Source organism: Anomaloglossus baeobatrachus, chromosome 3, assembly GCF_048569485.1.
Source record: "Anomaloglossus baeobatrachus isolate aAnoBae1 chromosome 3, aAnoBae1.hap1, whole genome shotgun sequence".
NCBI classification, from domain to species: Eukaryota; Metazoa; Chordata; class Amphibia; order Anura; family Aromobatidae; genus Anomaloglossus; species Anomaloglossus baeobatrachus.
In genome coordinates, this window is record NC_134355.1 from 468,941,545 (window position 1) to 468,962,910 (window position 21,366).

At 39.3% G+C, this 21,366-nt stretch overlaps 1 protein-coding gene across 13 annotated transcripts in view; it reads right to left on the bottom strand.

The window, feature by feature from the left end:
• SOX2 (SRY-box transcription factor 2) overlaps positions 1-21,366 on the bottom strand; it is a 1,239,357-nt gene that overhangs the window by 120,841 nt on the left and 1,097,150 nt on the right. For 5 of the 13 annotated variants that reach the window (XR_012751671.1, XR_012751669.1, XR_012751672.1 and 2 more), the window contains one exon: positions 1,109-1,145. The exons of 2 other annotated variants lie outside the window; for them this stretch is intronic. Coding sequence is in view for 1 of the 11 variants with exons in the window: in XM_075340582.1 (XP_075196697.1) it covers positions 1,109-1,145 (37 nt within the window). In the remaining 10 variants the exon portion in view is untranslated. Of the gene's footprint in view, positions 1-1,108; positions 1,146-1,239; positions 1,255-13,332; positions 13,530-21,366 lie in introns of those variants that run through there. 6 more of the 13 variants (XR_012751668.1, XR_012751670.1, XR_012751677.1 and 3 more) reach the window with 3 other exon arrangements.

A 21,366-nucleotide genomic window follows, 5' to 3' on the forward strand; every position in this document is an offset into this window, starting at 1 on the left:
CAGTGGAGAAAAAAATTAAACAATGATGTCAATGTGGAAATGCAACTTGTCTCATATAATAATAGTAATAATAATATAGACAAATATTCTAAAAATACCGTATTTTTATGATTATAAGACACACCTTTACTCCCAAAAATCTTGGCGAATGTAGCTTATTGGGAAGTGGAGAATAGGTGTTGTGCTGGCGGTGGGGGCTGTGCTGGCTGCAGTGGGTGCTGTGCTGGCTGCAGTGGGGGCTGTGTGGAACAGGGTATTGCGGCAGGTGAGATGCTGTATTGGTGGTGTGGGCTTCAAATAATGACACTCGGAGTTGGCGTGTGCGCAGATTGAGCTCTTGGCTCAAGATCTCATCTACTCACGCGCCGTCTCTGGCCCTTTGATCTCCCAGCAGTGGACTTAAGGAGAATGGTGCACGGAGGTGGCACGTGTGCAGATTAGATCTCGGCTTGTCACTGAGCCAAGAGCTCAATCTGCACATGCATCGACTTCGGGCGCTATTTCTATGAAACCCGCACCGCAGACAGAGCATTTGTGACACGCCACACCGCCCTGCCCCACACAGCCACCACAGCCCCCACCGCAGCCAGTACAGCCTTCACACCAGCCAGCATAGCCCCCACCACAACGCCTGCAGCATTGCCCTACTCCAGCACTACTCTGCCTCCTGTGATCTCGCTCCACCACCGATGCCATCCCCCCCTCCGATAAGACACCACCGGAGTATAAGACAAATCCCATAATTTCTTTATCTCTAAATTTGGGGTGCGTCTTATAATCCTGAGCATCTTATAAAACAAAAAATACGGTAATCAAGTCAGTGTGTTTCTATAGTGATATTAGACAAACCAGTGGAAGCATTTCTGCCATAACTTCATATAAGCAAGTTTACAGAAAGAAAATCTAAAACGGTAACAAGTAATTTGACTAGTATGACCTCAAAGAATGATAACATTTCAATAAGAAGTCCATAGAAACTCAAGAGCTTATTTAAAATTAGGAAAACTTCAAATTATTCTGTGTAAACTCAAACTAAACTACTTGGCCTTGTTTAAATACTGCATATTAAGGTAGAACAGAGATTCACGAGCACAAGATATATACTGACCCATTATCCAGCGGGGGCTCATTACTGTACATAGTCCCTACAATGGGAGACAAAAAAGAAAGGAGCTATTGATTTTAACCATCCGACTATAAAAAAACCTTAAAAAATAGGTAACACAAAAGAATTCATACATTGTACTTTACATTTGCCAGCCCAGTCATAAAGTAAGAGCATTCCTTCTGAAGACACTAATCTTTCCTAATAAGCATCCACCAGGAATGGGATCCCACTGTGAAGAAATGGAAATCTTAAGTTCTTCATGCTACTGGCCCCATGGAGTTCAATTCAAGCTCTGTTTAATCTATAAAAATCAATATTGAGTATGTGTGCTATAGGATCATTCCATCTAAAAGTATCTAGTCAGAATATGGGACAGATACAATAGAGCAGCCAAGCACATGTAATTTAGCCAACAAATCTACAGCACTCCAACATTGATTTTTGCAGTTTGCAAGTGACTGAGCAGCAGAAAAAAAGATCTTATTTTTTTTTAAAAAACTACTTGGGGCTAACTATATCCTCCATTCCGCTTTCCGGATACTTTTTGTTACATGTTTGATAACTGTGCCAGGTCATCTCAATGCAGAAAACTGTTTACTAGAAGGAATACAACAACATGGTCTTTTTTTTTTCTTTCGGTGGCGGAGAAGAATAATTTTTCTGAAATCACAGTCAACATACCTATGGAGCGATTTAATGTTTAAACATATCTTTCTGCATGCTGCTAACTTGAAAGGAGGAATGAAAAGAAAATTGTACATATCCAAAAGGCTGTATTTTTTTTTCATAACATATTAAAGTGTGGAATTCAATGACTGGAATAATGGCACAGAGATACCAAATTTTGCACCGTAATTATAACTTTGGAAATCTCTATTAAAATGAGACATAGAAATATTTCCAGTCGGAAGTAATTGGAGTTATTTAAAAAAAAAAATAAAAAATAGAGATATGTTTTACCATAACAAAAGCCGAGAATATGTTTATTTTATGGGCCGCCTTCAGGAATAAAGCGTGTTTGCTCTTGTCTGACAATTTTGTTGGGATTTTTTTTTTTAATTTCCGGTAGCTTGCTCAATGTAATCTGTTACATGATAAACATCCCTGCGCGGAAGGATCGACTTCAGCCTGGCAAGTGGTTGTTCATGATGGTTAACCCTTTGACACCTTTAAATAAGGAAACACAGATGCACAAAAAGAAAAAAAAATGTCCAGAACTATTTTCGAACTGTGAATAATCCACAATTGTATAACTTTTACAATATGGAGGAATGAAAAGTGTTAATTTTTGGTAGAGCTTCTCTTCTAAGTTGGAAGGAAGAATATTCTACTCTTGGGTAAAATCTGAAATAAATATTAAATAAAGAATACAATTATATATCAATTTTAGCTCCACTATGTGAGAAAATTAACTGTCATATGTAGCAGAATAATTTCTTGTCATATCATGTAAAGCTGTGTGATATATTGATGATTCCATTACGGAGAAGAACAGAACCGTAGGAGGCGTCTCGTAAAGATGTAAAGAGACACAGTGGCATGTTCATAAGTGAAGCTGATAGTTCCTCAGGGATACTCACAGGTAAATCAATATATTGGGAGAATTCACAGGCTCCATAAAATCGTCTTTTCCGGTTTACAATTGGTTTTGAATCTCTACAATTACAAGTAATTGAAATGACAGGTAGGTTATGCGAGTAGAACTCAATAAATGTTATTTGACCATAAGTAGTATTAATAGTGGAAATCTATAACCTCTACTGTCATATATGTCTCCAAATCTTTACCAGCTCTCTGCTTATCTATTTCTAGCCAATGTATTTTCTTATCGAAAAAAAAGGAAAGTGAGCAATCTGACAAAACAGCGTTATCGAATTTCTTCAGCCGAGACCCACATGTCATTCACAATTCAGACATGCTGGGGGTTGATTGATGGATTGGTTTGTGACAAATGAAACTCAGATCAACAGCTCTGCACCTTTTCCCCATCAGGGACCACAGTAAAGCATAACTCTATAACAATGGTAGGATTAGGGATGCATTAGCTTTCCATCGACCCAGACCATCCACTCCCATCAATACTTCCTACGTAATAACCTGCAGCTATGATAAGAAAACAATGGAAGGAGAAAGAGGAAGGAGAAAACAAATCAATAGAAGAAGGGAATGTCTGTAAGATGCCATGGACAGAAGGAGAAAAAAATATTTGCTGAACTGAGGGCATAATGTCCAGTGACAAGAGGACAATGCAGTGTCAGAGTTTATCAGTGACAAAAAGTGACTGAAAGAGTTGTAACACAGGACAGTATTTGGAGGGGAGCCCCATGAATGGATGCAGATGGCAACATTATCTTTTCCATTGCCTTAATGGTTTTTACAGTGTATGGATCTAGCATATTACCTATATAAATGGTGCACTGTAAAGCCAAAAGTAACTCGTATGATGTCCAGCTTCCATGGAAAGATGCCTTACTAATACTATTGTTATGACGGTGTTGGTTGGGACAATGACTATTGATACTTTTTGACATGACATCAGACTATGACATTGAGAACCATTTCTCTCTAAGCTGAAGACTTAAAAAAAAGTCTGGAAATCATCGCAAGTTTAACAAGTATTAGATTGTGAAATCAGTAATAATTGTATAGTTACTACAGCACAGATTTAGCATTTTAGTGTGTAAACCCATTCCTAGACCGTAATGATGCCATCATTTGTTCTTTTCAGATTAGTATACTAGTCAAATGAATTATATTAGATTGAGGTGAAAAATACCACTAAGACTATAGCAAATCAAGAGGTACCTGTTGGTTTCTGACAAAATGTGGTGTTTTTCTATACAAGCCTTTGAATTAGGAGTACAAGGACAAGCAATTTTGGTTTTGTAAAAAAGTGGAATATATGATATGTATTGCTTACATAGTGCCATGATATTCCACAGTGCTTTACAGATGTGACCATCACTGTCCCGACTGAGGCTCATAATCGAAATTCCCAATCAGGATGTCTATGGAGTGTACGAGGAAACCGGAGAAAACCCACGCTAACAAATCCCAATTGGCTTTTTGAGAATTGAACCAAGGGCTGCAGTGTTCCTTGTTGAATAGTACCCAATAAATATACTCTTTCAATGGGTATTTTTGGAAAAAAAATTTTTTTTGCATATATGGCTCCTTTGCATTAACAACAACAATAGGGCCATGATGTTTTACACACACACAGACAAACAAACAAACCAGGAGTGGACATATCATTGGTACAACCTGTGTGGCTGCACAGGGGCCCAAGAGGTAAGGGGGTCTAAGTCTACCTCCAAAGTATGTAGAATTGTACATTATGAGGACATGAGGAGCTATTAGACTGCAAAGGGCCCATATATTGTTCTTGCACAGGGGCCCTCTTCCGTTTGTGTCCGCTAGTGCTCTACATACTGCATCTATATCCCTTAATTAAGGTATTTCTTAATTTAAAGGGAGTACACTCTAAATATAATATATCTTGCAAAGTATTAATACACCTACACTCTTTATACTGTAATTGTATCATACTGGGAATAAAAACAAAATAATTGTCACCCACAAAGATTAAAGTAAAATAGGAGAAGGCTCCATACTTTTAACCTGTCCAAAATGTTTTCAGAAAGTAATGAGATCTGTGAACTGTCAAGAAAAATGTCTGATCAGGTCGGAAAAGCACAATTCCGATATTACCAACAAGACCATACCGGAAGTTGTGACCGCCATGAGAGTAGTTATTTTCACAAACATTTGAATGTAGCATTTATTAGAAAAAATATTTATTTGTGACTTTCAAATAAGACAGAAGCTATGGTTTAATGAAACATTGAGGGTGGTGTGGTGACCCAGTGGTTAGCACTGCAGTCTTGCAGCTCTGGGGTCTTGGGTTTAAATCCCACTATTGTATTATTATTATTATTATTAATAATAATAATAATAATAATATTTATTTATAAAGCACAATTGATTCTATGGTGCTGTACATGAGAAGGAGTTACTTACAGAATACATATACAAATTACAATAGACAGACTGGTACAGATTGAAGAGGACCCTGCCCTTGCGGTCTTACACTAAGGACAATATTTGCAAGGAGTTTGTATGTTCTCCCTGTGTGGATTTCCTCCGGGTGCTCCGGTTTCCTCCCACTCTGCAAAAACATACTGATAGGGAACCTAGATTGTGAGCCCCAATGGAGACAGTGTTGCCAATGTATGTAAAGCGCTGTGGAATTAATAGTGCTATATAAATATATAATCTTTTTGGCTACAACCAACAAGTTTATATATTTATAGCAATATATTACTTTAGGGAAGCACATGCTGTAAAGTGGAGGCATATGAAGCGTCTGCTGTGTCCATGAGTGCTCCCGTACAGTCAACGTCAGACCGTATCACCCAACAAGATGATCACATTTTTGCACTCTGAGAAGATCAACAAATCTTGTAATGTGATGGGGGGGCTCAAATGTTTATATACTATGTCTATATAAATACCTGCTACGATATTTATAGAGGGATCTCAGGAAACATTCGAAACTGAGTTTTTTTACTTTTTCTGAACCTTAATAATTAGCGATGATCGAATATCACAAATATTTGGCAATATTCGGCTTCGCGAATATCCGACGAATAGGATGCAACTATGCGAATATTCGATGCGTAATGTAAGTCTATGGGAAGTCCGAATAGTTGCTATACGGCAACTATTCGGGTTTCCCATAGACTTACATTGCGCATCGAATATTCGCAAATAGTCGAATAGCGGCGACCTAGTCGGCGAATATGTGCGGTATTCGATCGTCCCTGTTAATAACCCATTGGCAACTGCCATATTCCATTTTATTAGATAGACGTTTATATCTCATAGACAGAAGTAGACTTTATTTTCCCTCCTAAGCAAGATCTTGAGAAATCATATGTAAGTAATTGCCCATTTTGGGGAACTCACGACAAGCCAGATTGTGCTTTAACGCGGATGACATTAAAAGTATAGCTGTATGAGAAATGAGCTGAATTTAAGTCATTTGTCTCACTGTTCAGCACAGTATGAAGTTTCCTTCTATTTAGTTCTACATGCCTGATAAAATACTTCAAGGGTTATTAATTTGTAATATTACAGGCAGTTTACATTAATAAGTGGTATGTGACATCTATATTTCAGCTGATAATCCTATATTAAATTCACTCATCCTAAAATGATTTGCATGGCAGCTCGTGCTTAAAATATAAATGTATCCTTAGTATTTAATATAACATGAAACTAAGTAGTGCCATTTAATGCTTCATCTTCCATTTAAATGTACCAAATGTGTGGTTGCTAAATGAGTGCTTTTACTGTAGGTGAATACAACAGAGGCAGAAGATTGATGGTGTCTATTGTGCGGAGACGCTGCAGAAAGTATCTGGTATTACATTAGTCAGGGCATGGATCCCAAATCTGGCTGTTAAGGAGTGGGCTCACCTTTTATACATGAAAATTGCCTACATAGCAATTCCAGCATTAATTACAAGAAATATTCCCTGTAAGAAGTATTTATATCAGATAATCCAGCTGGGAAAAAATAAATTAAATTTGCCTGGGCTGTGTGCAGACTACAGTTATTACTTCATTAGTGAAAGGAGAAGGTAAAAGTCCTAATAATGCTACTTTATATAGAAGACATTCAATGCATGAGGATTACCTAGGACATTTTTAACATTTCATCATAATATTATTTCCCTTTAATTATTTGGCACCGGCACATTTCACTTCCCGCTATACAGATTGTCACCACTGACATCAGTCCCTGTCCTGGAAAAGTTCACATATTAGGGACAACATCATAAGAAGCCAATTAACCGGAGAATTTGGAGCGTGGGTAGCGGTATTAAACGCTGATTAAATCCGTTGAGACCTTTTATATTATGTTATCCCCATAGGTACAAAGGACTTCATGAGACTATTATACCTGAATAAGAATTCCTAAAAATTACCACTGAAAGAAAATATGTTACATAGAGCAATGTGCAGCCGTCAGACAGGTATTCCTATAAATCATTATCAGAACGTTTGGCTCAGCTCTACATTTACATGTGAAAGTATTTTACTATAATGGGAACGATTTTTAGAGTAAATTTGTTCCCATGGTAGCAAAAAAATGAGAAAGGAAGAACTAACATTGCCCATAAAGCGACAGCCATTGAATTACATTCACACATCATAGTGGTAAAGCCAAGCTTTTCTGAGCAATGGGATGCTTATTGGACCCATTTGGACCAAAAGTCATCACGTCTAACATCAGGAGAAGAATGGATTGTAAAGCCTTTCTTATTAAGACAACACGGTGATCATCTAACAATCAACGTGAAGAAAATATTAGCAAATATGGCAGCCATTTATGCAAAATAAGTATTATCTCATCATACCAGTTATTTAGGCCTCATGCACAAGTACAATAATGTAGCATGCAATTAGGGACTGGATTGCTTATGGAATGGTGCATTACTCACCTCCTTGTTGAATATATAACCCAATAAATATACTCTTTCAATGGGTATTTTTCAATAAAAGATGCATTTTTTTTCATATATGGCTGCTTTGGATTAACAACTCCAAAAATGCCATGTTCATGATGTTTTACACACACACACACACACACACACACACACACACACACACAGACCATGGGGGCATGGGGGCAGACATACCATTGGTGCAACCTGTATAGGGGCCAAATATTTATAGGGGCCAAATATTTTAGAGGACCCCTTTCTACCTCCAATCCATGTGACTCCATTATGATGAGCTCTTGGACTACAAAGGGCCCATTTATTGTTCTTGAACAGGAGCACTTTTCTGTGTGTCCACTAATGGAACAGATACACGCACATATGAAAAGACACACATGAAAAGACACACACACACACACACACTTAAAAAGACACACATGAAGAGACACACACATGAAAAGACACACATACACATGAAGAAACACACACATAAAAAGATACACATACATGCAAAGATACGCACATGAAAAGACACATACACACACACACACACAAAAAGAGACGCACATGAAAAGACACACACACACACTAAAAAACACACATAAGACACACATGAAAAGACACACACATTTGAAATGACATACACATAAAAAGACACACACGAAAAGACACACACAAACACACACACACACACACACACACGCACACACACACACACACACACACACACACACACATCAAAAGACACATACCTGAAAACACATATTAAAAAGCACAAACACACATGAAAAGACACACACACATGAGAAGAGACACAAATACATAAAAAGACACACACATAAGAAAAGACACCCACATGACAGCACACACACAAATGAAAGGACACACACATGAAAGGACACACACATCAAAAGACACACACATCAAAAGACACATACCTGAAAACACACATATAAAAAAACACAAACAAACATACATACATGAAAAGACACACACACAGGAGAAGAGACACAAACACATAAAAAGACACAAACACAAGAAAAGACACACACACACACATGAAAGGACACACACACATGAAAGGACACACACATGAAAGGACACACACACACACAAAGACACACACATGAAATGACACACAAACATGATGACACACACACACACACACACGAGAAGAGATACAGACACATAAAAAGACACAAACAAGAAGAGACACAGACATGAAAATACACATATATCTGGCTGTGCAGTGTTTTCACCATTGGGCGTGGTACATAAATGCCAAGGAGCAATACCATTGGTATACCATTCTATTTATGGGATGACAAAAAGTGCCGGACTGGTCCAGGAGCTGGCTCACAGAACTGTGGTTGCAATGCTTTCCTGTACAGCTGAGTGCTTGCTGTACCGTGGACACAACTTTTTTATCAGATGTGTCTGGCTCAGGCATAAAACAATTGGCCAGACATAACTAATATATGGGAACTCAGCCATACAGTTTCTTCTCCTAGTTACAGGTGTAACTGTATAAAAAATGGTGGTGGCCTATATGTTAAAGTTATGGATAAAATGTAAAAAAATAAAGATATACCATCTGTATATTTATGCATATAGGGGCGGACATATCATTGGTGCAACCTGTGCAGCCGCACAAGGTCCCAAGTGATAGGGGGTCCATTTCCACCTCCAAAACAGATGGAATTGTGCATTTTCATGAGCTTTTGGACTACAAATGGCCTATATATTGTTCCTACACAGGGGCCCTTTTCTGTCTGTGTGCACTAGTGATATATATATATATATATATATATATACCTATCTATGTGACATCTTTTTTAAATCAACAGCCGAGCATGTATCTCATGGAAATAAATTTAGAATGTGTATAATCATGTCCAATAAACAGCGAATGTCTCTAACTAGTAACGGAAATGTAATAGAACAAAACCAGGCATCTCCGATAGACAGAAGATAAATTCACAGGTGCATTATCTGTGCGGGGCTTGGTCACCTTCTGAAGGATGTCCATTTGTCATTGGCCTTTCGTCTTTTGTGTCTTGTTAACAAGTACATAAGTAAACGAAGCCTGTAGTAATTGGCTCTGAGTTACTAATGAATTAATTAACTTCAGTCTATTTTACCTAACCTTAAATAATAAGCATCTTCTTTGGACTAAGCAATAGGACTGACAGGCTGAGAAAAACAGACATGTAGCAAAGCTCTTGAAAATTAATGAGAAACGGGGAAAGAATCAATGTACTTTCTGCTTGCTGAAAACCGACACAAGACAGATACAATAAAGAATGAATACATACAGTCAGGTTAGAAAAATAGGCTTGAAAAAGTGGGCAAATTCAATTACAGAAGTAATTAGGAGATATAGGGGAAGGCTGCCTTTTGGGATTTTGCCAGAAAACATGAATTAATAGGAGTGAATAGAAAGCGTCCATACGGTAATTAAGAGGCAATCACCTATGCCAATGAGTACCTGGTGCAGCCTGAAGCTATTAATTCAGCGATCAAAAATATTTTTAGGTGATTAATACAGCAAATTTACTTTAAAAGACCAATTCCTGGAGAGATATCAAGACAATAGCACCTTATTTGTCATTCTGGCATTTATATAGCTAATTAAATTCTACAGTTTGCTAAAACCATACAGCCTTATCTGGCTTAGCAAAAGGAGAATTTAATCCTTACTTTGCTGGGGTATCTTTAGCAAGGAATCAGCAATAGAAATGATTTTTGGACTTTTCTACACTTGCTGGTGATTTACATTTTGGGGGATTAGTAAACCTGGTTTATGACAGTTTATATCAAGAGCCAGAATTACTGAGGGTAAAACACCTAGTAAATATGGAGTTATGATAATGGGTCATCATGCTTCAGATTGGGAGATATTTCATATTCGTTTGGGAGAGGATAACATTAACTATGAAGACGCCTAATTGTATATATAGAGTGTGAGAGTAGGATGAAAGATTAACTCGTGTTCTCCAATGTGGGGCAGATATGAACATGTTCTGTGTACGATGCTACAGAATATGTTGGCGCTATATAAATATCGATTCAAATTTACATTTGATATGGGTCCCTTTCACATGGGACAAGGACAGTTATGGTTCAATTTTTTACGTGTTCTACAATGAGGAACCTTGCCTTGCTTGATGTTAGATGACTCCAGCCTGACACGTGACATTGTATGGCCTCTCTTCATGCCTTGGTGGAATGTTCTGAGACAAGTCTAAGTAGGCAGTAACTGATGTTATGACAAACTGATGGAGACGAGCTTCACGCTACGCATCATCATGTCCAAGAACAGTGGGAGTCTTTCTTTCACAATGAATACTAGCGATTCTTTGTCTCCACCTAGTAACAACATAATCATGAGATATGACATGAAGTCTTCATACAAGTCATCTATGTTTGGCAGACGGTTCACTATGAGTGTGTTTCTATGATTTCATCCTCCACACGTGACACCCATTTCATGGCTCATGTCCAATGAGAACCAAACTTAGGGTAATATTCACACAGAAAATGTGGCAGTAAAGTGGATGAGATCTTAACCAATCTCATCCAGAGTCTACAGAAAAATATAATCTCCCATGCCATGCACATATCAAATCTGCAACATATACCTTCTTTATATACATTTTTTTCAGCAGATTTAAAGCATGGCATAAAATCAGCACCAAATCCGCAGATTTTTTTGTGGACATATCCTTATGTAGTCATCATAATATTTATTGCTTGTTAATTGTTCTCATTGTTGAAGATCATTAAGCATTTTCCCCAGGGAAACATATTAGTAATGTCCAGCAATGGAAGAAAAAGATTAAAAACAATGGAATTAGCATTAGTCAACAAACCTTTATAGGGCTACAATAGTTTAGCTTTATTATTCATCTGTTTGTCCAGGATGAAAAAAAAAACCTGGAGAAAAAAAACTTTGCATTTCATACATTTAAATAACTGTATATTTAACAGAGACCTGACACAGCCTCATCACTATCACGTGGGACTGGCAGAAGACTTAAAAAATGATCAAACACTGCAAAATGTCAGGGAAAATATCATTCATAAATATGTATATTACCCAGTCATATATTTCATTTGCAATATGACACATTAATTAAAATCCAGATTAACTTGTAAAGTAAATTATAACTCTGCATTACTATTGTGTATGATCGCTTGCTTAAACAATGCGGATGTGTCGACTGGTTTATCACAATGACAGGTTTAGCGGTACGGTACTACCTGGCGCTGGATTACAATGCAGAGAATTAAAAGGTGGTGCGGATTCTGCCGAATACCTGTAACCAATATTAACTACGGAAACACAAACATCAAGCCAATTAAAAAAGAGATTTTATTACAGCAATTCATAAAGAAATATGGATGCTAAAGGCTTTACAGGTTAGATAGTAAATTAGGATTCTGAAGCATTGTAAGACCGGTATGCCCCCATTAATATTCAGAATATTTAACATGACACCTCCCATAGGAAGCATAGGCAGTATTCATTGCATAAGACTGATATGGAAATATATAGACACTCTCGTCTCATCATTTGGGATGTGATCATCCTGTTTTTGTTTGTTGTGAAAGTCATTAAGGCCTATACACGATGAGTTAAAAAGGAAAAGAGGGTGAACCTCAAAAAAGAAAGCAATAAAGACAAAGTAGGCCCGCAAGAACGGCTGCATCTGAAACAGACCTGTAGGGATGAAGCCAGTATCTTAAGAGGTAATCAAGCAGAATGAAAAGTAGTGTCCAGCCTGATCAAAACTGTATCTGTAGCTGCTGGGGCTCTTGCATCTCTGCCTTTACACTAGACTGGAAAGCCTTTGTACTAATTACCAGACTGTACCAGATTTTCTGGTTCAGTTCCATTTCATAATTGACTGACAATAATGCGCAAGGAAGGGGAAAATTCAGGCTCACCACTGCAAGCACAGGATCTGAAGTGGTTTCATAGGGGGCCATCATTGCCTGGCACTAAATGCAGATTTAAGCAACTCTTATCTGCACTTCCTTCCAATTCATGGATTTTAAGAGTGAAGGAGATTAAAGTGCCGAGGTAAGAATAGCCAATCTTCAGCAGGGCACTAATTCAATTGTCCGCATGCGTTACAGAGCGATTATCTAGGAGACAATCATTTATGGAAGTTTGACTTTGCAAGTGGCGAGAGGTAGCATACCTCCAGCTACACCTGATCTGCGGAGTGTCAGCATGGAAAGCATTCATATTGAGAAATGTACAGAATATGGGATATTAGACAAGTCCTGTTCATCATCACCCAGCCATGAGATGGTTAGTGTTAGGAGAGAGAAAATGTTTCAATGCCATTAATACTGAATTACATTGTAATTATATATACACGCCCCTCCCCCAACTAGATTAAGTATAGCAATTATTATTATCACCATCATGCAGGTATAGTTATAGTTAGTTAGTATATAGTATAACTGTCACCTTGAATAAAGGACGTGACACCTCCTTGATCTTCAGAAGTGACTAATTCTTATAACTTTTAGATTAAGAGCACAAACCCCATAAAATATAGTTTAATTAGATAAGTCGACAGTTTGCTGTGGAAATATATCGCTTTTTAGATGTGCCAGCCCCAGGGTAATATCAAAGAGTTCCATGAAGAAGTCTCCTACTGTTAACCAGTGACACGCCAGAGGTGTTTAGAAAAGGCTTACCTTTCAATCATTGGACAAGTCTCTTTCGGCAGGGCCTACAACAGATGATATGTCCAAGGACTCTCCCAGAAGAAATGCCCATACAGGTGGGGAAAAAGAAGAAATATAGACACCTGAGAGCAGAGTTGCTAAAGGAAAGAGCAGAGCAAATGAGCAAAATGTCTTCTGCCTGCACAGTCAGACCCTGTGCATGGGGAGTTACAAATGCACTGGCTATAGACTTTGTCCAAAGCTGTAGTTTTTTTTTTTTTTTTTTTTAGTGAAGGAAGATTAGTTCATACAAAACTCAACAATACAGCACTGAAACCCATTGTTGATATTCAACATTTTTCACATAGCGGAACAGAATAGACAATACGGTATCTAGGAAACCGCGGGCTGGATTACAGGCTGATGATATCTCGTCCTTCTGGAGGCCTGTAATCCTTTTTATTACCTACCACAGCCAAAAGAGCAGAAACCTAAAATCAATAACATCGCAACACTTAAAAAAAAAAAAGAACAAGGGATTAATTAAAATAAAACTGTTAAGGGAAATTGTAAAGAGAGTATAATAGCCTGGGGTTGAGTGTATCTCCATACAGTTTGAAGAAGAAGGTGACGTAACACTCTTTTTTTATTAGCAATAAGCTGCTGGATTAAGTATCTTGAATATTACTAAATCAGCTGTAAATGGGACAATATTCTTGCAAAAATATTAATATTTTACAGGATGAGAAATTGAAAAAAGTAGAACAATTACTTAAAACTTCCACTCTTTACAAAAAGGGCAAAATGTTTAAATGGCAAAAAAAAGTACAGTAAATTTTAATTATACATGGATAAATAATAATGCTATATCTATCTACATATATATATATATATATATATATATATATATATATATATATATAATTATTAAGTATGCTACAAAGAGAAAAGAATGCTCATAGGAGAAAATGCAAAAAATGTATACAGAGACTAAGTAGTAATGCACATACACAAAAGTCGATTTCCATATATCCACTTCAATATTTGGAGTTTTATTTACAGATCTCTACTGTTTCTTCATATTCCTTTAGAATCCAGAACCCATATTTTCCTCAAAACACCAAATAGTCCAGATAGCCCCAGACGTGATTGTTCCTACCAGTCTTTTCATCACTTCAGCAATTGACCAATTGACAACTGACTGATGGTTATCTTTTCACTCCAACAATAAGAGAAATTACCATCACTATTGGCTATGTACAGTAAATGCCTCCAGAGTAAATTACATGATTCTAAAATTCTTCTATGCCAGCGCTCGGTACAACAGTCACACAAAAAGTTTCTTTCTGTGTGCGTGCGTGTGTGCGCCCGGCTTCCTGTACTGCAGATTTGGCCTTTCCTGTCAGAAAGAGAAAAGAACTTGACAGCTTCTTTAAAAGAGGAGTATAAAGGAAGTTTAATGAGGGATGGCACTGTGCTATTCGGAAGCGTCTATTCTTCGCGATTGGCTATTCTATCCTCACAAGACAAAATAGGAATGTGGGAAATAGATAAGCCTTACAGGAATACACTGAGGGACACTTCACTGACCTTCAGATATTACTCTATCCTTAATTCACTCCTAATAGTTAATAAATAAATAAATCGTGTTCTGAGCCATAGCACATGCAAAGACGAGAAGGTTATATGTATAGGCACAGAGGGAAAGAAAATAGGAACCATGCCAAAATAAACACTATTCATTAGAATTTGAACTTTGTGGCATGGAAATTCTATAAATAACAAAATCCTATTTCTGGAGTGCAAATACAATTCAGCTTCTTTCCGATGTGAAGCTAAAGATCCAAGGTGCAATACATGTGTACATGCCTGAGCATATGAAACAATATAGGCACATGACTTGCACAAGAATGAATAATATTACACATTTTAAAAAATGAAAGATAATTTCAGGATTAAAAAGTATGTATAAAATGTGAAGGGGATGTACATATACAGTACAGGGCAAAAGTTTGGACACACCTTCTCATCTCTAGAACAACTATTAAGAGGAAACTTTGTGCAGCAGGCCGTCATGGTAAAATAGCTGCTAGGAAACCACTGCTAAGGACAGGCAACAAGCAGAAGAGACTTGTTTGAGCTAAAGAATACAAGGAATGGACATTAGACCAGTGGAAAACTGTGCTTTGGTTTGATGAGTCCAAATTTGAGATCTTTGGATCCAACCACCGTGTCTTTGTAGAAAAGGTGAACGGATGGATTCTACATGGCTGGTTCCCACCGTGAAGCATAGAGGAGGAGGTGTGATGGTGTGGGGGTGCTTTGCTGGTTACACTGTTGGGGATTTATTCGAAATTGAAGGCATACTAAATCAGCATGGCTACCACAGTATCTTGCAGCGGCGTGTTATTCCATCCAGTTTGCGTTTAGTTTGACCATCATTTATTTTTCAACAGGACAATGACCCAAAGCACACCTTCAGGCTGTGTAAGGGCTATTTAAATAAGAAGGAGAGTGATGAGATGCTATGCCAGATGACCTGACTTCCACAGTCACTAGACCTGAACCCAATCGAGATGGTTTGGGGTGAGCTGGACCGCAGAGTGAAGGCAAAAGGGCCAACAAGTGCTAAGCATTTCTGGGAACTCCTTCAAGACTGTTGGAAGACCATTTCCGGTGACTACCTCTTGAAGCTCATCAAGAGAATGCCAAGAGTGTGCAAAGCAGTAATCAAAGCAAAAGGTGGCTACTTTGAAGAACCTAGAATATAAGACATATTTTCAGTTGTTTCACACTTTTTTAAGTATTTCATTCCACATGTTTTCATTCATAGTTTTGATGTTTTCAATGTGAATCTACAATTGTTAGAGTCATGAAAATAAAGAAAACTCTTTGAATGAGGTGTGTCCACACTTTTGGCCTGTACTGTATATATATATATACACATATATATGTATGTATATTATATATATATACACACACACATACACACACACACACCCCTCACATTCAATACTGAAGATACACTTTGATACAATGTAGTCAGTGTACAGCTTCTATAACAGTTGGTAATTTGGTGTGCCCTCTAAATAACTCAGCACACAGCCATTAATGTCCGCTGACAACCAAAGTGAGTACACTGCTAAGGGAAAATGGCCAAATTTTTCCCAAAATTTCTATATTTTGTGTGGCATTTGTTATTTTCAAGCATGACCTTAACTTTCTTGGGTAAGGAGTTCACTAGAGCTTCACAGGAGCCACTGAAATCATCTTCCACTCCTCCATGACAACATCATGGAGCTGGTGGATGTTAGAGATCTCGCGTTCCTACACCTTTCATTTGAGGATGCCCCACAGATGCTCAATAGGGTTTTTTTGTCTGGAAGCATGCTTGGCCAGTCCAGCACCAGTTTCTAGTTCCAGCAAGGCAGTGGTTTTCTTGGAGGTGTGTTATTTTTTTTTTCAATCATGTCGGGATAATGCTCTTCGGCCCAATTTCCAAAGGGAGGGGATCATGCTCTGATTCAGTATGTCACAGTACATATTGGCATTCACAGTTCCCTCAATGAACCGTCGTTCCCCACAGCCAGAAGCACTCACGCAGCACCAAACCATAACACTTCCACCACCATGCTTGACTGTAGGCAAGACACACTTGTCATTGTACTCCTCACCTGGTTTCCGCCACACACTTGACATCACCTAAACCAAATAGGTTGTTTATCTTGGTCTCATTAGACCACAGAACATGGTTCCAGTAATCCATGTCCTTAATCTGCTTGTCTTCAGCAAACTGTTTGCAGGCTTTCTTGTTTGTCAACTTTAGAAGAGGCTTCCTTCTGTGATGACAGCCATGTAGACCAATTTGATGCAGTGTGGCAGACTGACCCCTCCCAACCCTTTAACCTCTGAAACAATGCTAGCAGCACTCTTACATCTATTTTTCTGGATAGAAGGAAACAAAAGCGCAAATATGGTCAATTCTGTGTGGTATGTGAACCTTTCAATTAGGTTTTGCTCACCTGGTGGATTTGTATCAGACACAACCACTGGAAAAAACCTTGGAAAACTAGCTGTTGCAGCCACAGTATTTAGGATACTTCATGATACCCGGAAGGAGTGGGAAGTGTTAATTGCCATGCTGCTGTGCAATAAAGATGAGTGCTTCTTCTTCAAGATATGAATATATTCTATGCGTTTTGGAGTTACCCTCCTTCATCAGGATTATTAAGTCTTTTTTGAAAAGCTAAAATTTCTGGTGACTGACCATCACCATACCATGCATGCCTGATTTTGGTTTGCAATGTATTCCTCCTGTTGGTAGCTGTTCAGATTCAGTTACCTCACCCCTTTCCACAGGCAATGCTAATTAAGCACCATTCTTGGATCTGGTCCGCCTTTATCAATGGTTGCAGTCTGGCACTGGGAGGGTCAGTTCTGATATAGTCCTGGTATGTGTAGAGCTTGCTCTACATGCTGGGACCTGGGCTGGTCTCTATCCACAATTGCCTTTTTTGCAACATGGAAGCGGCTATATACAGGTTACTGTGGTGCCACTGAGGCTTCCGTCGCCACAGGTCATTGCACCCCATCCAGCGGTGTGATGCCCCATTCTGGGAGAGGAAGAGAGTGAACTCCGGTCCCCTGGTAAATCCACACTACACCCATTGTTAGGTACATACTGGGACCAGGGAAAGTGGCAGTTACCCCCCATGCTGCATGCTGGGAGGGGCCGTAAGACCCATCCCTGCTCCTATAGGGTACAGCTTAGCAATTGGGGAGGTGGGAGGAGCCATCTGAGAGCAGACAAAGGGAGGAAGGTCAAGTTTAGTCAGTCTACCTCAGGGAGTGAGAGAGTGAGGAGCCAGCATGTAGTTGGAGGAGAAGAACGAGAGAAAGGAGGGAGGAGGAGGCCTGCTGGAGGCAGGCAAGGAGGAGGAAAGAAAGAAAGAAAGAAAGAAAGAAAGAAAGAAAGAAGGAAAGCTCCAAGTCAGACAGGAGCAGAGAAACAGAAGGAGACGCTTCCTCGTGAAGATCCTGGGACCCAGAGGTCCAGGTGACACCACGTAGGAGACAGAAGGAGTCGCAGGGCCACGGGTAGTCTGTATAGCTGTCGGGGCAGTTTAGAGCTACGGTGGCCTGTTCCACAAGAACATCGGTGGAGGGATCAAGCTGCGACAGGGGACGGTCCCTAGAGACTGGAGGAGTGCAAAATCATCTCCAAACAGTAAAAACCGAGGCCCAGGGAAGGTTGTAGACTCCCAGGGCCAGAACCCATAGCAGAACTTCCAGAAAAGGGGTAATCAGCCGACAGGTGACCCCCCAGCCTGGAGGCTGTAGTGGAGGCCAAGCGAGGTTCATCCTAACAAAGGCAAGGCTAAGGAAGACAGCAGAAGAAAGAGACACTAAGAGAAGGGTACCGGCTTTCACTCTCAGAATCACCCAGAAACGGCAGAGGTCCCTGACAGTGGTCCCAGCAGTCCAAGGGTTCCTGCCGGCCTTGATAAGAACTGTGAGTAAAGAACTTGAACTTCACCCTTGGAGTGGTCTCTGTTATTACAGCTGCATAGACATTCACAAGCACCAACTGTGCCCCGGGCATTGCTCCACCTGTGGGGAGCAGTACCACCATTGCTGCCATAACATCATCCCGGAGGCCTCACACAGCAGCGGCGGCCTAATAGCCGCATACCACAGGTGGCGTCACGAACATAAACTTTATTCACCAAGCCACATATTTTACTGACACCCACCAGGGCCACGGAGCCGGGCCCAGCCACCACTGACTACCACCGGACTAGTCCGGCCCGGCACCGGGTGTCCCATAGCCCTGGGGTGGGTGAGTCATTACAGGTATGTGTGCTCCATTATGGTTCTGCTTTTAACTTTATCTAGGAGGCCGCATGGCACATGAAATACAGAATATAGAGTAGGACCCCCCTATTGAGATTTGCCGTGACGTTGGCAGGGGTGGCTCAAAAAATTGATCAATTATTTGCTAAAAATCTCATTTTTTTTTTTTATTTTTTTTTTTATTATAGTACAGTTGGAATAAATCTGTGAATTTTCACTTTTTATATGATGCATGCCAATTTCAGATCGTGCTGGCTCCTTTTTCTCTGTTATGACTGTAGTTATGCTACAATTTCTGGTGACTGACCATCACCATACCATGCACGCCTGATTTTGGTTTGCAATGTATTCCTCCTGTTGGTAGCTGTTCAGATTCAGTTACCTCACCCCTTTCCACAGGCAATGCTAATTAAGCACCATTCTTGGATCTGGTCCGCCTTTATCAATGGTTGCAGTCTGGCACTGGGAGGGTCAGTTCTGATATAGTCCTGGTATGTGTAGAGCTTGCTCTACATGCTGGGACCTGGGCTGGTCTCTATCCACAATTGCCTTTTTTGCAACATGGAAGCGGCTATATACAGGTTACAGGTATGTGTGCTCCATTATGGTCCTGCTTTTAACTTTATCTAGGAGGCCGCATGGCACATGAAATACAGAATATAGAGTAGGACCCCCCTATTGAGATTTGCCGTGAGGTTGGCAGGGGTGGCTCAAAGAATTGATCAATTATTTGCTAAAAATCTCATTTTTTTTTTTTTTATTATAGTACAGTTGGAATAAATCTGTGAATTTTCACTTTTTATATGATGCATGCCAATTTCAGATCGTGCTGGCTCCTTTTTCTTTTTCAAAGATAATCTCTGTATATGACTCTAAGCACGTGCACTCAATTTCTTTGACCTCGACCATGGTAAAGCTTGTTTTTACAGGACCATGTTTTGCTAAACCACAGAATGGCCTTGGCCACCATGCTGCTTCTCAGCTTTGGGGTGTTGACAATCTTTTAATAGCCTAGGCCATCTTTATGTAGAGCTACAATTCTTTTTCTGAGATCCTCAGAGAGTTCTTTGCCATGAGGTGGCATGTTGGACTTCCAGTGACCAGTATGAGAAAGTGTGTGAGGAATAACACTAAATTTAACACACCTGCTCCCCATTCACACCTGAGACCTTGTAATACTAATGAGTCACATGACACTGAGGAGGGAAAATGGCTAATTGGGCTTAATTTAGCCATTTTCACTTAGGGGTGTATTCTATTTTGTTGCCAGCATTTTTTACATTAATGGCTGTGTTTTGAGTTATTTAAAGGGCACTCCAAATTTACACTGTTATACAAGCTGTACACTGACTACTTTACATTGTACCAAAGTGTCATATCTTCAGTGTTGTCCCATGAAAAGATATAATAAAATATTTACAAAAATGTGAGGTTGTACTGACTTTTGTGATATTCTGTATATACATTGAACAAAAACATAAATGCAACATTTTTGTATTTGTGCCCATTTTTCAAGAGCTGATCTCTAAGATCTAAGACTTTTTCTATGAACACAAACGGCTTTTTCTCTCAAATATTGTTCACAAATTTGTCTACATATGATTTAGTGAGCACTTATTCTTTGCTGAGATAATCCATCTCACAGGTGTGGCATATCAAGATGCTGATTACACAGCATGATCATTACACAGGTGTGCATTAGGCTGTCAACAATATAAGGCCACTGTAATATGTGTAGTTTTACCACATAGCACAATGCCATGCCATAGATGTTGCAAGTTTTGAAGAAGTGTGCAAATGGCAAGCTAACTGCAGGAATGTCCTTCAGAGCTGTTGCTTGGGAATTGAATGTTCATTTCTCTACCATAAGCCATCTCCAAAGGCATATCAGATAATCTGACAGTGCATCCAACTGCCCTCAGAACCACAGACCATGAGTAACCACGCGAGCTCAGGACCTCAACAACCAGCATCTTTACCTCCAACATTGTCTGAGACCAGCCACCTGGACAGCTACTGCAACAACTGATTTGCATAACCAAAGATTTTCTGCACAAACTTTCAGAAAAAATCTCAGAGAAGCTCATCTGCATGGGCAGACGTATGTTATGGGCAACAAACATAGGTGCATTTTAAATATGCCATTTTGAGTGTGTGACGTCCTGGCAAAACCAGGTAGTCACAAATAGGCCCCTGCATAACACCTTCCCT